The 20915-nt window shown below is 40.8% G+C and overlaps 1 protein-coding gene across 5 annotated transcripts in view; it reads right to left on the bottom strand.

Moving 5' to 3' along the window:
* Sgpl1 (sphingosine-1-phosphate lyase 1) overlaps positions 1-17403 on the bottom strand; it is a 41687-nt gene extending 24284 nt beyond the window's left edge. The window contains exons 1-3 of one of the 5 annotated variants that reach the window (XM_063238622.1): positions 17214-17403; positions 16640-16710; positions 1155-1320 (exon numbers count right to left, since the gene is read on the bottom strand). In XM_063238622.1, coding sequence (XP_063094692.1) covers positions 1155-1320; positions 16640-16666 — 193 coding nt within the window. In that variant the 5' untranslated portion in view covers positions 16667-16710; positions 17214-17403. Of the gene's footprint in view, positions 1-1154; positions 1321-16639; positions 16711-16989; positions 17155-17183 lie in introns of those variants that run through there. The other 4 variants (XM_063238624.1, XM_063238621.1, XM_063238625.1 and 1 more) reach the window with 4 other exon arrangements.
* Between the last annotated feature and the right edge of the window lie 3512 nt (positions 17404-20915).

Genomic DNA, 20915 nt, shown 5'->3' with positions numbered 1-20915 from the left:
GAGTTTATGAAAACTGAGGACAGGGCTTGTAAAGCTGCCACAAACAGTTATTTATGTCTCTTTTCCACTTTAACTAAAAAGCTATAAAGCAGGAGAACTTGTTTTTTTTTTTTTTTCCTGAGAAACGGTCTCATGTGAGGTTCCAGATGGCCTTGAACTCACTACGCAGCCCAGGATGCCCTTGAGTGCTGGGATTGCAGGGGTGCATCACCACATCCAGCCTGGAACTTATTTCTTACTTGTCATTTCTTGCAATGTTTATTTACTCTGCATGGGCTGCATATATGATTAAGAGATAGAAACAATCTAGCTATTAAATGGCTTTTCCTGAGGGAAAAGAGAGAAAGCAGAAAAGATACAGATAAAAGAATCCTTTCAAAAGATGTTATCAGAGAAACTAGCAAAGCACTGCAGAAATTCAACCCAAGGGAAAATGACTAGATTCTCCACAACGTGATTGGTTCCTGACACCAAGAAAGTTAACTCAGACGCTCTGAGAGTGGAGAAAGGGTGCAGAATTAAGAGAACATCTATCACCACACCTACTGTTTAGATTTAGGTGTAATCCAACACACCAAGCATAGCCTGCAGGGAAAAAAAAAAGGTCAGAGGAAGGTCACACGCAGTCAGGTTTTCAGTGGGAAGGAAATGGGTGGACAGGACAGAGGCTTACATCTGAGAAAGGGTGGAAGATTTATTTATAAGCAGATCACTGAGATTTAACTTCTGCATCGCCTTAGAAGTACTACTCCAAAAGAAAGATCTTAGGCTACCTGGCACAGTGCTGGTCCTAAACAGGCACTCAAATGGGAGCCGATCGGTGCTGTTCCAATTTCACCTAATCTTTATTGAAAAGGAAGGTTCAAAATGAAAGCAATACATTCCTGTTCTGAAGAGAAATTGGTACTGAAAAAAACTTAAGCTCTACTCTGAAACATCTATGAATTTTTACAAGACTCATTTCTGAGGACTTTTTATGTAAGCTATAAATGAAAGAAAAAAATTAAGATAAGTAATAATTACCAAACTGGAAGACAATGTCATTAAGATTTTAAAAATCAGAACCAAACCAAAAGACAAATTAATCTAATTCACCAGCCATGAGCATCAAGGTTATGGACACTTCACTGTTATAGAAGGGACACTATACTTACTCTCTGGCTGGAAGATGAATCCATACACCCAGACTATCAGCAGGGTCCACAGGACACTCCATGCAATCAGCTCCCAGGGCTCATATTTGGTGCAATACCCATTTACGTAATTCTTGGCTTTTGTGGAATATGCTTCCAAAATCTCAAAGTAAGGCTCAAAGGCCTTCTAGAAATACAAGAGAAAAACAGAAACATTAAATTCAGAGAAAGTCTGCTTTTAGTTTGTTCATCAATTCTGATACAGCCACACCTCAGTAATTTTATTGTCTACAGAAAAGCATCTGTGCCACTCACACTAAGACTACCACTTATGAGCCATGTGGACTTTGACTCAATGTTTGATCTTTTTTTGTAAAATAAGGCTAAGCTTGATCATCATGTCAATCCTATTATGACTGCCAGTATTCTCTGACCCCTCTCTCAACTCAAGCTAATCCTCTCAATATGAAAATCATTTCTGTCCTCCTCTGCTTTATTTGAATCTTTCCCACTCTCTAACCTAGCAGTGGGCAGACTGGTTCTATAGTCAAACAATGAATATTTTAGATACTGTGAATCAAATATTTCTATTACAGCTACTCACCTCTACTGCTGTAGCTTAAACATAGTCATAGTATGTAAATATATGTGGCTGCATTCTTACATAATTTAATTATGCACAAAGAAATTTGAATTTCATATCATTTTCTCATGTCACAAAACACGTCCCCCAACAATTTTAAAACTAAATGAAAATCTTAGTTCACACGCCATTAAAAAACAGATGAAGGGCCACATTTGGCCCACAGGGTAGAATATGCCAATCCCTCCTCTACTGGCTATAAAACTCTTAAAAGTCAGGGACCACATTTTATTATCATATGTATCCTTCATGATACGTACGTAGCACGAGGAAGAAAAAAAATCCTCTCTATAAATGTACAGAATATCGCACTCATGAGAACTGATCTCATCCCTTCAATTCTTAAGTATTCACAGCTAAAAAAGTCTGTATATAGCTTACCACAACCTGCCTTGCAGTATATTCCTATATTCCTCTTTTTCTTACCTCCCTGACTATGATCCTTTATGGCTATGTCTTAAAGACAAGCCAGATCTCATTCATACTTACAACTCCCTACAGTATCCTGCAAAAATAAGTTCACTGATGGCCTTTTATCCATTTATTTACTCAAATCTTTAAAGTACTAAGCTGCAGGAACAGTCAAGTATATATTGTGGTTCCTTGTTCTCACTGCACTTACAGCCTAAGGGAGGTACCAAGATGTCTGCATATACACACACCTTTATAAACAGACGGGCATCCTCGCATACACTACTAATTAAAACTCTTGAAGGGAGAAGCCATAGCAGGATGTGAGTACTGAGAACACTAAGGAAGGTCCACCTGATTCTGCTTGGGGCAATAATGATAATAAAATTTAAGCTAGCTGAAATGATAAAGAAAACTCTCTTGGAAACAAAGTTAAAGCAAGAAGTCACACCAGGAAGGGTAAATAGCTGCAAGTGTGTAAAAAGGAGCTGGGAATAGCAGTTCTTTTGTGCGGTAAGAGTGACGCTTGCAAGAGTGCAGGGATCATTTCTCAGCTAGCAATGAATTCTCAATACAGAATAAGGCGCACAATACGTATTGCATATAAAACTGGCGAAGTGGCTGACGGTGCCTGAGTACATGAGTGAACCCATCAATCACAGAGCTGAGGCTGGAAGGACACTGGCTAATTCCCAATTTTCAAATTTAAGTTTGAGATACCAGATAACGATGTCACCACTAACTGTGGAAAGACAAAAAAAAGAAAGGGAAGCTGAAGAAAGCTGAAGATGTTTTGAGAAAAAAAAAAAAAAAAAGGTACTGGTTTGAGCTATGTTTCTGCTGGACACACATCCTGCTAACACAAAAGTGTGAAAGCTTAAGAGGACAGGCATTACCACGTGTTTCTTGAAAACGTTCCCACCTGCCATGGTTCTGCTCACCTATTTGAAACCTCCCACTGATGGTACCGATGGGTGGTAGATGGTACTGATATGGGAGCTTTGGGAGCTGATTAGCTCATGAAGGGAGAGCTCTCATGGTTAGGATCAGTGCCCGTATGGAAGACTCCAGAGAGCTAATTCTCCCACCTCTCTCCACCACCCTTCTTCTTGATGCCACTCCTGAGAGCCTGCTGTTGCTATCAACAACCTCAATGCTCCAAAGCATTGGCTGTATTGGTCCAAACCTGGGAGAGACCAGAGGAGTCTGCCATCATCATTGTGAGACTTCCATCATCACAAAAAACAGTCTAGCGTTAAAGCTGTGACCAAACCATATGAATTGGCAATGTGAATGAACAGTCACCGAGAGCTTTTCGTCTGGTACTAACTCCTAACTCACCCAGAAATTGGAGGCTACCCAGTATCAAAAGATGAACATGGATATCATCAACTCTTTCCAGCATTAAAAAAAAAAAAATAGAACTAGCATTAGGGAGACAGTAAAGAACCCGTAAAAACCAAATAATTTTACTCAAGCATTAAAAGTCAAATGTGAAGACATTTCTAACATTTTAAAATTAAGTTCACAGAACATATTTTCTTGGTAATTGCTTAAAACAGTGGGAATCTTTGAATTCAAAACAGACACTTTGAGAGAAGATGTACCTCCAAAATCTAAAGATAAAATGGTTCTCTAGCAAGCTTTTTAAGTAGGTAGCCATCTGAACACAGAAATTACATCTCCTGGCATCATGCTAAGGTCCTTCTAGGTTACTACAAACAACCTATGCAGTCCCCAATGAAGAGACACCTCACAACGCTGGCAGCTCAGTGCAGAATCTGGCTCTGTGGGGTTATGTAGCCTATCTCCTTGGGAAAATAAAAGGATGAAGCAGCTCCTTTGGGTGTTAAAAACATCACAAACCCCAGGCTGGGTCCTGATGCAATACTCCAACCCTGAGGAACCACAGAATCCAGGAGCTTAGAGATCGAGTGCAAAGTTCTCTCTCCAAGCAGAGGCTGCAGAAGGAGACGGTGTGCCTAAGCTCTTACAGACAGGCTTGTTTCTGAGCAAAGCCCACAAATCCAAACCTCTCAGTGCAGTACTAGATAACGCCTTCAAATCTTGATTCTCAGTGTGTATGGCACAGGACTACACATGACGTTATTACAGATGGCTAATTTAGGTAGTGTACTACAGACAGATAGGGCTGGGTCCTCCAGAGGTCACTGCAGAAGACAGCTGTAGCTGGAGGCATATTCACTGAAGGCCAGAAAAAAAGAGGAACTACTAACCCATATGCTTTCCCTAAGGATGAACAGTAGTGGACATTCTAATAGACATCACTTGGGACAAAGGACCAAACCTCCTTAACCCACTTTCCTTCCAGGAAAGTCCTTGTCCGTCCCATATGTGCTTGCTGTAAGACTTTTTCCCCCATTTGGTCCTCATTTAATCAGTATTACCCAGGAGACTATACAGACTGTAATCTTAATGGCTGACCATAGTTTTATCCCACCTCACACCATCCTACGATTTTCCACTGGATTAGTATTACCTAAGCTGCTATCCTTGTAATCTTATTATAGTTCTGCCCCACCTTAAAGCCACCTCACCTCATGGCTTTCCTCAGTAAACACCTTTGAGAAGCAGGGATTGGTGGGCAGCCCTCTTCTATCCCTCTTAGACAGAAATTTTCTTTCAATAAATTCTTCCCACTCTTAACTACCATTGTTCATTCACCGATTTTAGAGAACACAAACTCAGCATTTCAGACATCTAGCAGGCTGGGAGTTGTATTTCCCCTAAATCATTATAATCCAGGGGTTTCCCAAGTTTTCTTTTTCACAATTTTTGTTCTAGACATAACCAGTTTATCCTCTTGGACACATGTACTGTTCCCAACAATCTAAAATTGTACAGCTAGATCATGACTACAGACAAACATCTAGACTGAGATGGCAAACAAACAATGTAATTACTAATTCCCCATTAAGATAACAGTGCTATTAATTTCTACACGGTACAAAGCAAGATTAAGTTTGTATGATCAACACAGTATCTATCTTTAAGATAAAATAATTATAGGAATACATTTGTTTTTCACAGCTTTGTTTCATATGATGTTAGCAAGTTTCTCCTTCCATGAGGCATCTCTCCCACTTAAACTGTGCAAGACACAGTAGTAGCAGTGGACTGAATCTGCAGAGGACAAAGGCCGGTCATTTGTAACTGGACTCTGCCAGCACTGGTACTCTTAGGATAAGCTCAAGGATGAATCACATCCCAGGCGATAAGAGCTCATCTGTCCTTTGCAGATAAGGACACTAAAGTCCAACGGTCACACAGCTCAAAAATACCAGCAAAAGGACTGAAATCTTCTGGTTGAAATGCATTGCCTTTTTCACTACTCTAATTTCCAGAAATTACCTATCAGTAGTACAAATCAGAGAATGGATCCAAACTAACAATTCTCACAGTCTCTTCTTCTTTACCTCAAGAGCAAACCACACACTTGCCCTAAAATCTCACCAGGTGAAGCAACACGTGCAATATCTGAAAAGTTCATGTCAAAACACTTACCAGTGCCCACCCTTCCCTTCCAGCTGTGTTTGTCAAGATCGGATATGTACATTCAGCACTCCATCAGGGCTTCCAAATTTAACTGTTACACTTAGCCCTGCAGTACTCAGGCCAAGTACCTTTCTATTGAGGAGATACAAAACCACCCTGCCACAGGGAGAGGACAGAATGAAATATTCCCAGGTCAACAGTCTACTCATGGGAAACTACAGCTTATATGCTCCTAAAAGCTCAGGGACAAGTATTGCTATAAGGTCATTTTTTATTGATTAATTGATTGTAATCAGAACAAAGTATAAAGTAAAGACAGATGCTGACTCTGTCAAGTAACAATTCTGAACACTGGTTATCTCAGATATACCAAAAAGCTCTCAGATATACTACAGAGAGCTTACACTGAGAGAGAAGAGTAAAATGCATTAAAGTAAGTTCAAAAAACAGAACATGTTTGAGGGGTGTGAGTAAAAAAGTAATTATGGGTTAGTAAAATATACTCTCAGCCCAAGGCAAGTATGTAAGACAAAGGGAAAAACTTCTACACAAACTGGTACATGGTATCTTGCTAGATCTCTTAGTCCCCTATAAATAGCCAAATGAAGAGTTATCCTCCAAAGTACAAAAGAAGTACAATCATCCTTTGAAGACTAGAAATGAGAAATTTTTGGATAATAAGCCAGATCTGTTGAAACAATCCCGTATTCTTCACCCAGAAAAGCCTTAATTTCTCTGCATGTAGTCAAATTGGAGAAGAGGTGTGCTAAGCTTCTCTCTCCACACACTAATCTCACTAACAGGATTATTCTACCTTTGCCATGGAGTTACAAAACCTACACCTTCCAAATTTATAACCACCTGTTGAAATCCCTTCCCTACAACTGGCATACTGCTATCAGAGATGAAAAATAGAGAATATATATATACAATCTAAGTTGCTAAGGCTACTTATTTGGAGATTGTTTTAACCTTATTATTATTGTATTTCATTTACTGAGATGTCTTGGAATTGTTTCTTTGGAGATTTCTGACACATAATCCTGTTCAAAATATTAAAACAGGGATCTATCCTCAGGTCTCTGACTGCCTCAAACTAAATAAACCTACATAAAAACCCTGTAGAAAGTCTACCTTCCAAACTGCTACCAAAGAGCTGCTTTTAAAAACTAAAATAAAAGCCGAGCATGGTAGCTCACGCCTGTAATCCCTGCACTCAGGAGGCTGAGGCAAGAGGATCACTGCAAGTTTGAGACCATTCTGGGATACAAAGTGAGCTCGAGACTAGCCTGAACTGTGTAGTGAGAGCCTGTCGCAAAAAAAATTAAAAAATAAATTAAATAAATAAAAATAAACACCTAAATAATCAATGCAAGGATTTAATTTACAATTAACATTTGGAAGTGTTTCAGACCTCCTGATAATCTGTTCAAAGTGAGAAGGAAACGTGCCCTGTTAGTATTATATGTGTTACTCTGGGTTTCTAACCCTAAAATACGCAGCTGTGAAAGTGGTAGAAAATTAGTAGCAACACCAACTAATTTTCTTAGATACACAAGCAAACGACGCCAGCGCAGTAAAGGCTCAGCTGACTTTCTTCTCCATTACAGAAAAAATGAGTTTTGCCTCCACTTCGCATTCATTTAAATATTCCTAATCTAGAAATACGTTCTTTGCACTTCTTCTTTTAATTCACTGTAACATTTTCCTAGTCTCCTCACTATAAATAAAAATAAAATCTTTAAGAAAGTTCTTTGTGTATCTGTGTGAGTCATGGTTTTACTTTATTATCTTTTAACAAAAGCTAGAAATCTTTCCAGTTTCCCAAGCTTCCAGAAAATGCTTGCAAACATTACAATTCTGCAAAAAATTACAGAGTTCAGGACATCTGAAAGGCCAGTCATTGGGACTCATTCCTCTATTAATACTTAACATGAATCACAGAAATAGTATTACAAATATGCAAAGTAAGCAAAAATAAAAAATAAAAAACCCAGCCATGTCTCTTATAGTGAAAAAAAAAATTGAAACATATTGATATGTCCATTACTTAAAATGCTCCAGGAAAAGCCCTAAAACTGCAATAAAAAATAAAGTTCTGATTCCTATTACAACATGGATGTTCCTCAAAAACATTATAAATGAGAAAGCCAGTCACAAAAGACCACATCATGATTAGCTTGAGTTCAGCCAGAGACTCAAGGATATTATATGAAATTTATAAGAAATTATAAGAAACAAATCTGTCAATGAACTAGGATCTACTGAATCTTATTTTTTAAGGTAATAAACTGGTATACAGCTTTTGGCTTAATAAAGTTGTCTTATTAAAAAATATGAAACATTTATATAAAATGTCCTGAATTAAATCTATAGACAGCACACTGGTAGGACTAAGAGACTTGGGGGAAAGAAGGATATGCATGCTGAGCATTTTTCTTTGAAAAATGTTCAAAAACTGATTGTGGTCATGGTTGCACAACTCGATGAATACAAAATTTAAAAATCTTCACTGAGTTGTATATTTTAAAAAGCATCACCAACTCAGAATATTCACTAAATACTGTCATCTAACAGTAACCTAAGATTCTTTGGATTCACAGGCTGTTTTTAAAAAGGGGGGAAAAAAGGGCTTCTGAAGGTTTCTAAAATACACTGAAGGCAACAGCAGAAACTGCTATTCTACAAAGGACTAAAATCTAAGTTGTTTAGTAATCTGTCAAACAAGTGTATAAACTAGACAAAAAGAGTCATTATTGTTTAAAAGAACTGTTTTGAAGAATTTATAAACAAAGCCACTATCTGCTAAAATGATCATACTTTGTAAAAACACTCCTTTTTGTTTAGCAATTCCCCAGGACTTCTAAGAATGTCAGCAGCTTCTGAGTTCTCCCTGAACCGGTGTGTCATCACTTTTCCAATGGACTTTTTGGAGAGGCAAATAGGCAGCTGTGTGCTCCCAGAAAGTCACCACTGGTAATCAAAAGCTTTGACTTTGAGCTCTCACTTGAAAACTGTGTGATATTTGGCACATTACTCAACTGCTATGCAACTGGATTTTGCTCATATGCAAAAATAAAAGTTCACCCAAAAAAAGCTGCTATTCAAAGGGTTGTGCCTATTAAATAAGGCAAGAAAATTACTGTGCGTAATAAACACTTACTAAATATGTTCCTTCTCTGCTGAAATTCTCCTTACTTCTTTGGCAACCACCAAAGCAAAGCAACTTTTGCAGAATCCAAATGAAGTCACAAAGGAACTGGAAGAGGCTTTAAGAAGTTTGACTCACAAGCCCATGCTGTATTTGCTTGCAAATGGTGGTAATAAAATACATCTCTTAGTAATGAGCTGTTGTTCAGTTCAGTAAGCAATATGCTAAATCAACTCTTAACCTTCAACAATCTACTAAATCAATCAGAAGGTTGCAAGTGCCCTCTTACCTACCAACAAAACAGGAGTAAAGCAGTTACCCATTGTTTGCATATCATAAATGTATGTTTTCAGTCATCCAGACAGACTGCTGTTGCTGTTATGATCATGACCAGCAGAAAGCATTTGAAAAGGCTTTCAAAAAGGTCTGGGTGATATAGTCTTAGGTTTTCTTCCACTATGGCCACCAAACAGCTAGATGAGAAACAGATCCACCATAGTATTTGCATTATTTGCCCTAGATTGCCTTCATTAGAGTTTGAAAAGAAATTTTCAGTTTGCCTCAAACATCTCATGGACTAGGTGCAATGAACCTGGAACTCAATAATGAATGGACCTGTTCCATTTTAGATCCACCTACCAAAATGCAGTTCTAAACAGTGAACTTAAATGCTTTAGAAAAAGCTCCTAGAGAACATGGTGTCTCCAACACAGAGTATGAAGTTAGATTCTTAACTGTTACACGGGATTATGATTTTAGATTCAGAATTAACTCCTACAAATGGTGTTTCACAATTTTAAATTCAATCCTTTTCATAGCCCATTTTATACCCAATAATCTGGGTTGCTTGTTCCCATCAAATGTTTACTAATGTTTACAGACTAGATTAAAAAGAAGGTAGTAGGGTTTACTCTCTGCGGAAATTACTGAAAAGGGCATTTCACATTAATGAAGTGCCCTCATACTTTGTAGAAGAGTTCTTAGTACTCTCTCAACATTTAGTGTGCAGGTAACCGAAATTTAACATTTGCTGCCCAAAACTAAATCCAAATGTTACATATCAGAAAACCCTACAGGAATGTAAATTAGTATAACCACTCAGGAAACTTGTTTGGCACAGATCGTGACACAGCAAATCTATTTATATTTTATGTTTACCAAAAGACAGTATCATTCCTAACAGCCTAAATATAATTTTTCAAATAATATGTTTGTTCATAACAGCCCAAAACATAAATGTTCATCTGCTATAGGACAAACAAATTAATTGCAACTTCCGGCCCAGGACTGTCCTACACATTCTGCCTATACAACAGACAACTCATTCTTTCATTCATCAAACACTTACATTTGCCTATTTATGATAAAAAACTGTACAGTATGGTCCCAACTTATAAACATTCCAGTGGTGAACTTTACAGGTATATTGTAAAGATTCACTTTGCTGGATTACAAATGACATTGACTTACGAATGTTCTCCTGGAACAGAACTCCTTTGTAAGTCAGGGACTTACTGTATTAAGTGAAAAATCATTATTAGATTAAAAGCTCAACTTAAGAAGATTTAACAATTTTAAAACTACATGCACCTTGCAATAAATTCTCAACATGTAGAGATAGATAGATAGATAGATAGATAGATAGATACAAAACAAAACAAAATCTAATATTAGGAGAACTAGACAAAAAAATTTAAGGCAAATGTCTTAAAAAGGCACTCACAAACCAGGAAATCAAATGGTTAATAAACACTGAAAAGGGTACCTACCTTCATCAGTAATCAGGAAACACATATGGAAACCACATTAGACATCCACCTACCAGACTGGTTTAACAAAAAAACAACAGCCTTATAAATATGTTTGGCAAGCTGCATAGAAACAAGAATTCCCACATACTGTTGACAGTAATACAAATTATATCAACTTCTTTAGAGAAGTCTGGCAGTTATATATCAGTTAGAGGTGCAAAGTTAGAGGTGCATGTCTTTTATAAACCAATAGTTCTACTCCTAGCTATAATCAGAACAACTACTACACCTCTGATCCTTTTTCATACACAAGAAACATCATGAACAGCAATGCTTTAAAAAATCCAAACTGGAAACAACCCAAATGCCCAGTATTAGGTAGTATTAACACCATTTTTCAAAAATGGCAAGGAAATAATTATAGTGGGACCCTAGAGAAAAGAAAAGGAGATGTTTGTGACAGAGTGGGGCAGAGGTAGTTGCATAAATGTTGTAATTCTTAACCCAGGTGGTAGATACGTGATTTTCCTTAGTGTAAGTCTTTAAATGTAGGTCTGTGTTTCTGGTTTTTTGTTTGTTTGTTTGTTTGTTTTGGTACCAGGGATCAAACTCATGACCTCGCGCTGCCAGGCAGGCGCTCATGCCACTGAGCTGAACTCCCGGCCCTGGTGTGTGTTTTATACATTCTTCAGGATATATCACACAATTCACTCAAAGAGCACCTGTAATTAAAAAGGAGGGCCAGCTCATCTTCTCCATCGTCTTCAGGATGAATGACACATGAACCAAAAGCAGCTACTCTGGACCAGGAGAAAACGCTCACTGGCAGCGGACAGCAAGTAAACTAGAATTGAGAGACCTGGGTGGCCATGTCCACCAGGAACTGCCTACTCCACATTTTCTTACTTTAAAGAAATACATTTCTATCCTTTAAAATCTGTTACTTTAGCTTTTTCGTTATAAGGAAGCACAGTCAACCCTAATCCTAACGAACACATTCAGTGATTTGAACAAATGAAACACTTGCTAATGTCTTCCACCAGCAGAGCAAACTCCCTGAGAAAACACTCAGCAAGAAAACCGGACTTTGGGCTTCTCAATGCCCTCCATGAAGGCAATAAAGATCGTAAGGCTACTACTACTGAGACAAAGGCTCTGCACTTGTCAGAGCGGTGGCAACAACATGCCTTGGAGTCTACCCTCCTCCTGTTACCACCGTGGGAATACACACTTTCTGTAATCATTCCATCCCATTCATTTCCAAGATTCTGCCCAAGGACTAACCCTCAGTTGTTGCCATTTGCAACTAACTGGACCTCAACTTCCCCTCTCTGCTCCAGATCCTTTTTCCAATTCCACTGTGTCTGCCCTCTGTGAACTAAATCAGCCAGGCTCCCTTATTTCCTGGTTTCTAGCTGGGCTGAACCAAATGGAAGCTCCTGGAGGTAATTAGAGGGTAGGAAAAGTATTCGATTCCTTTCCTGCCGGACCACTGGTTTTAGTGGCTACAATCCAACAGACTATCAACTCTTCATGTGAACTCCTGCAAATTTCCAGACATTACTCCCTCCCTTCCCCTCTGAGGTCTAAGAGTGGTACAGGCTCTCCAGGTGCTGGCTCTGGGATGTTTCATCATCCCTTTGGTTTCTCTTAAGCCTGCCCAGCCTTGGCGATGGTCCCTCGATACCCTCAACCATCCTGCTACAATGTGCCACTTGGCTGATGTATCTAACACTCCACACTCAGCTTTCCCTCTTCCACCTTCCCAGGGGGCTGCTATCTCCCCTCAGCCCCACCCTCCGGTTCTTCTCTCAGTAATTGAGTGCTGTATGTTTACACATACAGACTGCCTCATAACAAATCAATTCCCTGTGGAAAATTCTTAAGCCCAGGCTGATTCCCAATTCTGCCACCGATGTGTATAAATTGTATGTAATATTAGACTGGGCAACGCCTAATTAAGAAGGCAAATGCTACTAAAAATTCCTGTCACATAGGCTAGAAAGCTAAGTCAAATACTGGGATTTGGACTTTATAACTTCCCTAAAGACTAATTTATTACAGCTCTGTTCCATTTATAAGATTAGAACATTGCCAAATATAATGCTCGCCCTACAACAGCCACTTATAAAAGTTCAGATGTCTTCTCTGGCAATCTCCCACACACTGCCTTTCTTCTAGCTAATCCTACAAACAAGACACAAGAGCCAAATGACAGAAATGAACTTTTTTTTTTTTAGAAATGAGTTTTTAATGAACTCAACATTTCAGTTTATTGCTTAACCCTCATGTGACATCAGAAAGAAAACATTTCAGAAAAAGATCTGAAGGTCAAAGATAAAGCTCAGAGACCTGGAAAGATCTGATGTTTGAATCAAAAACCAAGGCTAATGAGGTTTGCTAGATTCAAATCAAGAAAAGAGTGCGACCAAAACGTTGAAAAGGAAGCATCTTCTAAGAATTTTGCTCTTCCTGCAGATCTTGCTACACACTAACCAAAGCAGTAGAGCTTGATTCATGGGCAAGATGACCCTCAGGAACACCCTAAAGACCCAAGAAACTCTAAGAAAAAACTCATTTCCCTATCCACAGGAAAGCACAAACTATTTAGACACACACTTATCTATGTCAAGGAACCACAGATCAGGGTTCCCCAACCTTGATACTACTGACATTGTAAGCCACATCATTCTGGGTTGTAGGGGACGGTACACACTGCAGGATGTCTGGCTGCATTCCTGACCTCTAACCAGTAGAACTCCTCAAGTATTCAGACCGAAAGTGTCTGCGAGATTGCCAAAGATCTCTGTGGAACAAAACTACTCCCAGCTGCAAACCACTGCCTTAGATAAGCAATGATCACTCAAACCCCACCCAGTACTACCTGGCCACCTACACTACCACTGATTGGCTGTGAATACCAACTAATATTCATCCTTGGGTAGGGAAAGAGAAAAGTCACTTTACTTAGCAATTTGCAAAGTGATCAGACCTCCTGGCACTGAGAAGAATATGGAAGGAAAGAAAGTTGCCAAAGCAGAGAAAGGCTGCTCCCCAGTTGCCCAATTTGAATTCACTCTGAAAGCATCACAGCTCTCAGCAAATGAACATACTCCTTTTATTGCTCTTGAGACACAAGTAAGAAGTATCACAGTGCCACCATGTCACACACAAGCAAAAGGAAAAAGCCAGGCAAACCACCCTAATTGAATGAGTACAAAACTGAGATCAGAAACACACTACCCAAATTCCTAAGCTCCCTGGTCTGGATTCAAAGCCTCATTATTTATGGATTCCAGGTGATCTTCACGGTTTCTCTCACAGCACGCTGTCAGCCCTACCAGACCCAACACTCTCTTCTTATACCCCATTATACACAAACTCTGTTCCACCTGGCACAATGGTCAGTAAGTTCAGTCCCCACCAGAACACAGCCCAGAGCAGTATCCCAAGAGGGGTAGGAGAGACAGATTGAAGTTTAGATCAGCTAAGGTAGGACCCAGCTTTACCACTTAATTGCTATGGTACCTGATATAAATCTAGCTTTTCCTCTATTAAAGGAAAATGCTAGCACATTTTTCAAAAGGTTTTTGGGAAAATTAAGTGAATACGTAGGTTATCTACTTCTGCACCCAACATGTAATACATGCTCAATAAAACAAGAAGCATGTACAATCCTCAGTTCAATATACAGCACTACAAAAATCAAGAAGTAACACTCAAGGAACAGACAGTAGCTTTTCCAGTGAAAGAATTTCATGCAACTTGTGTGTTGTCTTCAGAAAACGATGACCATTGCAGGGCACCCAAATCTACACCTTTATAACTGAATCATAATAGCAACAAGCAAAGCAACACCTTTAACTATTCTAGATGATGAGGTGAGAAGATGAAAGGTATGTATTTCGAAGCTAAACTGATTCCAAAGTTAATATACTGAATAAATTCAATGTTCAGGCTATGTAAGTGCATACACTCCTGAAGAAAGAAACATAACTCTGTATATAAATAAATATAGGATCTATGAATTACACAAACACACAAATCTATAAAAGGAAAACCAGAAACTGTCACTCATTAAAACCATTAAAACTCGGCAATGCTAACGGGTCATCTCAGGATGATGTAATTATTGCCAAAGGGGTGGGAAGACTCTAAGAGGTAGACTTGTTTCCCTTCCTGATTTATTGACAAAAATGCTCTTAAAATAAAAATTTTAAATTATGTAAGACTATTTATTACCTGCTGGAAATCTGTGAAATTTGGGGCAAGAATCTATTCTAGACAAACTTGTCGCTAGACTCTATGGATAAAGCAAGTAGTCCTCTACCTCTGACACACAACCTCAAATCATCCTTGCCCCAACCCTGCACTAAAAGGAATCACAACTTACTCTCCCTCTTCTTTATGTTTCCTGCAACCTTACAGGTGTTGCCATTACAGGAAGTCAGCACTGGTATAAGAAAGCAACATTACTTGTTTTAGCCAACTTCTGAACAACAACAGTCAATTCTCTGGGACAGTGAGGTGAAAAAGATAGAAAATATTCTTAAATTGCTGATATTGCAAAATGAGGTATTAGACTCAGAGAAGGGACTTATTAAACAAAAACTAAACCCAACTACTTTTTCTGTACCCTTATTTGAAAGATGCAGGTTTCGCATAATTTTCACACTACAGATTCTACACAGAAATTTCTTAAACTATCCAGAAGTCATCTCAAAATGACTCACAGTGTGTTCATTAAGGTGAAGGCAGGTTGGCCCGAGTTGTTGCCTGGCTGAAGTCATTTAAGAAATTTTGGACGTGCTATAAGGTTTGGGTTTACTGCATGTGGATATCCAGTTGTTCCAGTATATTTATTGAGGGTACAATCCTTTCTCCACTTCATTGCTTTTGCATCTTTGCCAGAAATCAATTGTCTGTTACGTGGGTATCTATTTTAGGACTTTATATTGGTACTTTGGTGGTTTGTCTATCTTGATATCAGTGCCTTTTTGTCATGACTGGTGATAAATTATGGGACTGGGAAGGGTTGGAGCTCTAATTTTGTTCCTTTATCAAAGCTGTTTAGACTATTCTGAGTCTTTTATTTTTACAGAAATTAAGAATCAAAATGTTAACCTATATGAAAAATGATGTTGACCATCTGATAAGGGATTGTGTCTTCTGATCTTTATTATTTTCTTCCATTTGTCTTTGACATCATTCTTTTTTTTTTTTTTTTTGTCTTTTTCCTTTTTATCGGTACCAGGGATCGAACTCACGACTGCCTGCTTGCAAGGCAGGCGCTTGTGCCGCTGAGCTAAATCCCCAGCTCCTCATTCTTTTATTTTTAATAAAAAAAATCAAGTGTGGTAAAACACACATAACATAAAATGTATCATCTTAACTATTGAAAATAAAGATTCTACACAGAATTTAAACTGTCACTGTGTAACTGCTAAGTTATTTTCCCTACTTTGTGGAAACAAACAACACATAAAAACATCAGGAAGAGAGAAAACAGGATCCTTAAAACCAAGAAACAAACAAACAAAAAAACCCTTAAATTCGGACTAGTTCAACAAGCATCTGTCAAGCACTTAAAACAGAGCACTATAGAAGGTAATTTATTCCCTCCTAAACAAATAAGACATGAAATCTGTGCCTCCCTGGGAATCCTACCTCTAGAAGACAAGTACTTATACACGAATATGTATAAGAGGTAAAATGCAAGAATTTTGAAAAGCATTCTGGAAGAATTTTTAAGTTCTATACACTGTGTATTTAACTCAAGCATGTAATGCATTCTGATTGATCATCAAAAAGATGGTAGAGATGCTCTTCTGACAAAAGCCAGCATCAGAGATAAAACTGCTACAAAGAGATGCTTTTAGGAAGGAGAGTTTTTTTGAGACAGGGTCTCACTATGTAGTTGAGATTGGCCTAAGCAGCCCAGACTCGCCTGGAACTCAAAATGATCCTCCGGATCCTTTGGACTAAAAATAAATCTTAAAGGTCCAGGGCGTTCAGACGTCTGAAAAAGACTCACCAACATCAGAAGGTCTGTACTAAGCATCTTCCTTTTCCGACGTTCTCTCGGTTCCCCCTTTTTTTCAGCGTCTATAAAAGAAAACAGGTTTGTTTACTTCTAAGGCTTTAAACTGTCTCCACAGCCCGCCTAGATTCGCCACAGCAGCCCAGACAGGGGTGCGCCCCCCGCCTTGGAAGACTCAGATTTCACTCCCAGAAACTGTATCTCGCTCCACTCCAAACCAGAACATCGCAATTCCGCTGCAACTGTTTTCCCTCGCTCGTAGGACTAGCCGGGACCCACACACAGGTAGCTGCTAGGGAACACGCCCCACTGTCTCCGAGCCCGAGGTCCCCGGTTCCCCTTACCGGCCCGGGATCAGATGCTGAGGCACTGATCCAGGGTGCATTTCCCCCCGCAACCCCGGTTCCCGTCTTGGGACCAGTGAGCCAGGCGCACTCCGCACTCTGACCGCGCCGGGCGCCTGGGACTCCAACCCCACTCGGTCCTTGGGCCTCGCGCTGCCGGCGCCCCGACCCGCCTCTTCCCCGCCCTCTTCAACCTCAGCTCGAACCCGCGGCGGCCCTTCCACCTCCTCAGACCGGAACCAGCAGGCCCGCTCCTTCCAGCGGTCGCGCTTCCTCCCGAGCAGCACCAGCTTCCGCGTCTCCTCCTCAGCGTGCAACTGATCCGCAGGCCGCCAACCCTGCCGCTCCCACTACAGCCACCACCACCCCCACTCCACAGGCACTGCAGAGATTGGAGGTGGTGCCGCCGCCGGCCCCGCCCCTCCCGGAAGTGGCACCCTCAGCGCCGGCGTGCAAGTCCCCGCCGCTACGGTCGCGCGCACGTTCCGGCCGACGCGCGGCCCACCGCGGCTCGGGGCCTACAGCGCTTGCGCGCCGCCTGCTGGCCGCGCAGGGCCTCCCGGCCCCTCCAGGAAAGGTCTCTGCGGTCCGACTTGAGGCTGCACTCACCCAGGACAGTTACCACACTTCCCTTTCAAACTACCTTTCTCAAAAGCCGAGAATTTATTATGTGCATGTAGCAACCGCTCACCACGGATGTAAACATTATGTACGTTAAACATGTACTAATAAACAAATTTTAGAAATTAAGTTCTGGTCACAGTAGGTCACTTCGGAACCACTGACAAAGTCGGTAATCAAACTGACCAACTGATCCAAACAGGCACCCGGCCTGGGCCCCTAGAGGAGGGTTTTGAGACTTTGAATGAGTGACTGTGATATTTGCCCCTTGTTTCTCTGCTAGGCAGAGAATTTTTCCATCAAAGTCCATGGGAAACAAAGAAAAGTAGCTTGTAAACTTGTTTAATGGAAACAGCATCGTAGCCTCCCCAATCCCTACCAAAAAAAAAAAAAAATTAGAAATGGCAGGTGTTGGCAAAATGCTACATATTTTCACAAGTGATGTTGGGAACTAATATTGGAGAGGAGGCCCACCAGGGCCACAAAAGATACCTTTAATTTCCAGGATTAAAAGAAAACTAGCCCTCAAATAGATTTTCCATGACTTCCCTGTGAGATCTTAGCACTTGTGGAAATAGAAAACAACATGATTGTATCAGTGACCTGAATTACCGTAGTATGTTTTGTCAGTAGATTTTAAACATGGATTTAAATACCTACACAGAAACCCAAGCCTCCAAACAAATGTCACCAATGAAGGTAACCTGTTCCATCACTACCCTCATCCTTATCTGGTGTTTTTAAAGTGAAATGTCCTCCTTTGTCAGTATGTCTCAGTTTCACAGCCAAAATGCTTATAGCCCTGAAGAAGTTTATCTCTGGTCTCCTTCACCCCCACCTCATCAGAAGTCCTGGACATCTCTGCCACCCAGAGCCCTTGAATCAGGCATTGACACCCCCATACCCTCACCCCTTGCAGTGCTGTTTCCCAGCAAATTTGCCTTCTCGGTGTTGTGAGTTCAGAAGATGTTTGGGGACCTCCTAGCAAGTCTACTGATCAGGAAGCACCTGGGTGTGCCCTTCACATACTTACCTCCCATCCCCTATTTAGATAATGGGATTCAAATCTCCAAGTTTATCTCAAAGTTTACTTCTTTATCAGTTCCCTTAGCTACCTTAGCAGCCTTCAATCTAGAATCTGTGCATACAGATGGCTGGAGTGCAGAGCTTCCTGCACCCTCCCTCCGGGTAGGCAGTCCAGTGCTTCACAGAAGCATAAACCAGTTCAGCTGTGTTGACTGACCTCACTTTGACAAGAACTATGCCAGGCACTTACATGTGCAAAGCCCTGTTTATATCCTGATTTGCCCAGACCAGCTGACTCTCATCTCATCATGCCCCCCAAACTGGTAAACAAGGGCCCCACAAAGAGAGGTAACAGGCCCAGAGAGGGATACAAGTCCTGACCATTTCTAGCAGAGCTCAGATTGCAGCATGGAGGTCTGTACTTGCAACTGTGAGTCCCTGAAGTTCTCTCTCTCTCTCTCTCTCTCTCTCTCTCTCTCCCCCTTTCCTTCACCTCACTCTGTGTGTGTGTGTGTGTGTGTGTGTGTGTGAGAGAGAGAGAGAGAGAGACAGAGACAGAGACAGAGACAGAGAAACAGAGACAGAGAAAGAGGGAGAGACAGAGGCAGAATTCAGGCTTTGCGACCCTATTTCCCAGTCTGCTGTTTTTGGAACATCAGCAGGATTTAGATGGCTGGTAGGAGGCAGAGGTGAGGTTGCCTGGAGCTTCTATAAGAAAAGTGTGGTTTTCCAAGAGCAGTTTTAGTGGCATTGGGAAGCTTGTTAGAAAAGCAGGCTTTGGGCCTGAGGATATAGCTCAGCGGCGCAGCACTTACCTGGCAAGCAAAAGCACAAGGTTGTGTGTTTGATTCCCAGTACTGAGAGAGGAGAGAGAGAGAAAGAGAGAGAGAAGAAATGCAGGGTTTGGGAACTCCAATAAAGACTTCCTGAATCAGAATCTATATTCTAACAACCCTATTGATAGAAAAGGCACAATTTCATTATGAGTATGTATGTTTAGATACTCTAAGAAGGTTAAGAAAACAAAATACATGTGTGAGGGAGCAACTACTGCTATCTAAATTGTTCTTCTGTATCATCGTGGCACCTTCCACAATGACAAGAGAGTGGCAGGGATTAGAAGTGGCTGCAAGGAACCAAGGACGAAGAGGAAGTCCTGCTGCTTAGAGATGCTGTGGAGCACTGGGAGCGGGGTAGAAAAGTGCTCTGGGGCTTCCCACTGTGGCTTCTCAGAGGATTTCACTTCCATGTCTGCGTCTACCGAATGTTAAAACCACTCATGCCAGCAAATCTGGTTTTGCTTAAAATGGTACCCACTTATGGCCAAATCAAATGACAATCCTTCCCACTCCAAAAAATGCAGGAACTCAGGCTGGGGATTTAGCATAAGCATCTTTCAAGTGCACAGTTGTGAGTTTGATCCCTGGTACCAAAAAAAAAAAAAAAAAAAATGCAGGAACTCCTCATGTCCCCACTCCTGTTTCTGACACCAACTCAACCAAGGACCATCTTTGGAAGTTTACCTTAGGACAGCTGTGGGCAGATCTGAGGAACTGGCAGCTTCGAAGCCCGCGTGGAAAGGCGGGGCCATGAGAGTGTCCCCTGTAGGAAGCCATGCAACAGCCATGGAACCCCAGCAAGAATGGAAAACCAGTGAGTGGTGCCAACAGCCAGCTGGGCAGGTTGTGGCAGAACTGGCCACCAAGGAGGAAGAAGACTGAAGACTTTGAGGCACATGAGCATCACAGAGAAAGCAGGGTTCAGCACAGTGAGCCGAGGGGCAATGAGCCACTGCGTTTTCATGCAACATGGTGCCAGTTCCCAAAATCGAATGGCCTCGACATCCGAGATCAGAGACTTCCTCCATGGAAGCTCCACCCTCCCCAGAGGCACTCTTGCAATCGCTTTCAGTGAAACATCAAAAACAGAGCGGTTTGTATCAAAAACCAAACAAATTCAAACTTCCTTTAGCAGAAGGAAACCAGCAGGGAGCTGAGATGACAGAAGAGCTTTGAAGGCAAAGGGAGTGGTCTCTACTCAGAGATCACTGTGGTCCTCAGCATGTTTGCTTGCCAGATTTTAAAGCCATTTTATCCATGTATTTAAAGTCCGTGTGCTCCAATAATTAAGATCATTTGGATCTTACAAATGGCATTCTGATTAATCCACATTTTACATCCTACAAGGCACTGGCAACCAGCTTGGCGATTCCCACTAATTTCATTGTCATCTTACCCAGTTTCTTCCTTCACCAACACTGAGTTATTTTCCTTCCCTCC

This window comes from Cavia porcellus, unplaced genomic scaffold (genome assembly GCF_034190915.1).
Source record: "Cavia porcellus strain 051 isolate PalLab524CR breed Dunkin Hartley unplaced genomic scaffold, mCavPor4.1 scaffold_28, whole genome shotgun sequence".
NCBI lineage: Eukaryota > Metazoa > Chordata > Mammalia > Rodentia > Caviidae > Cavia > Cavia porcellus.
This window is presented reverse-complemented; position numbering and strand designations above follow the sequence as displayed.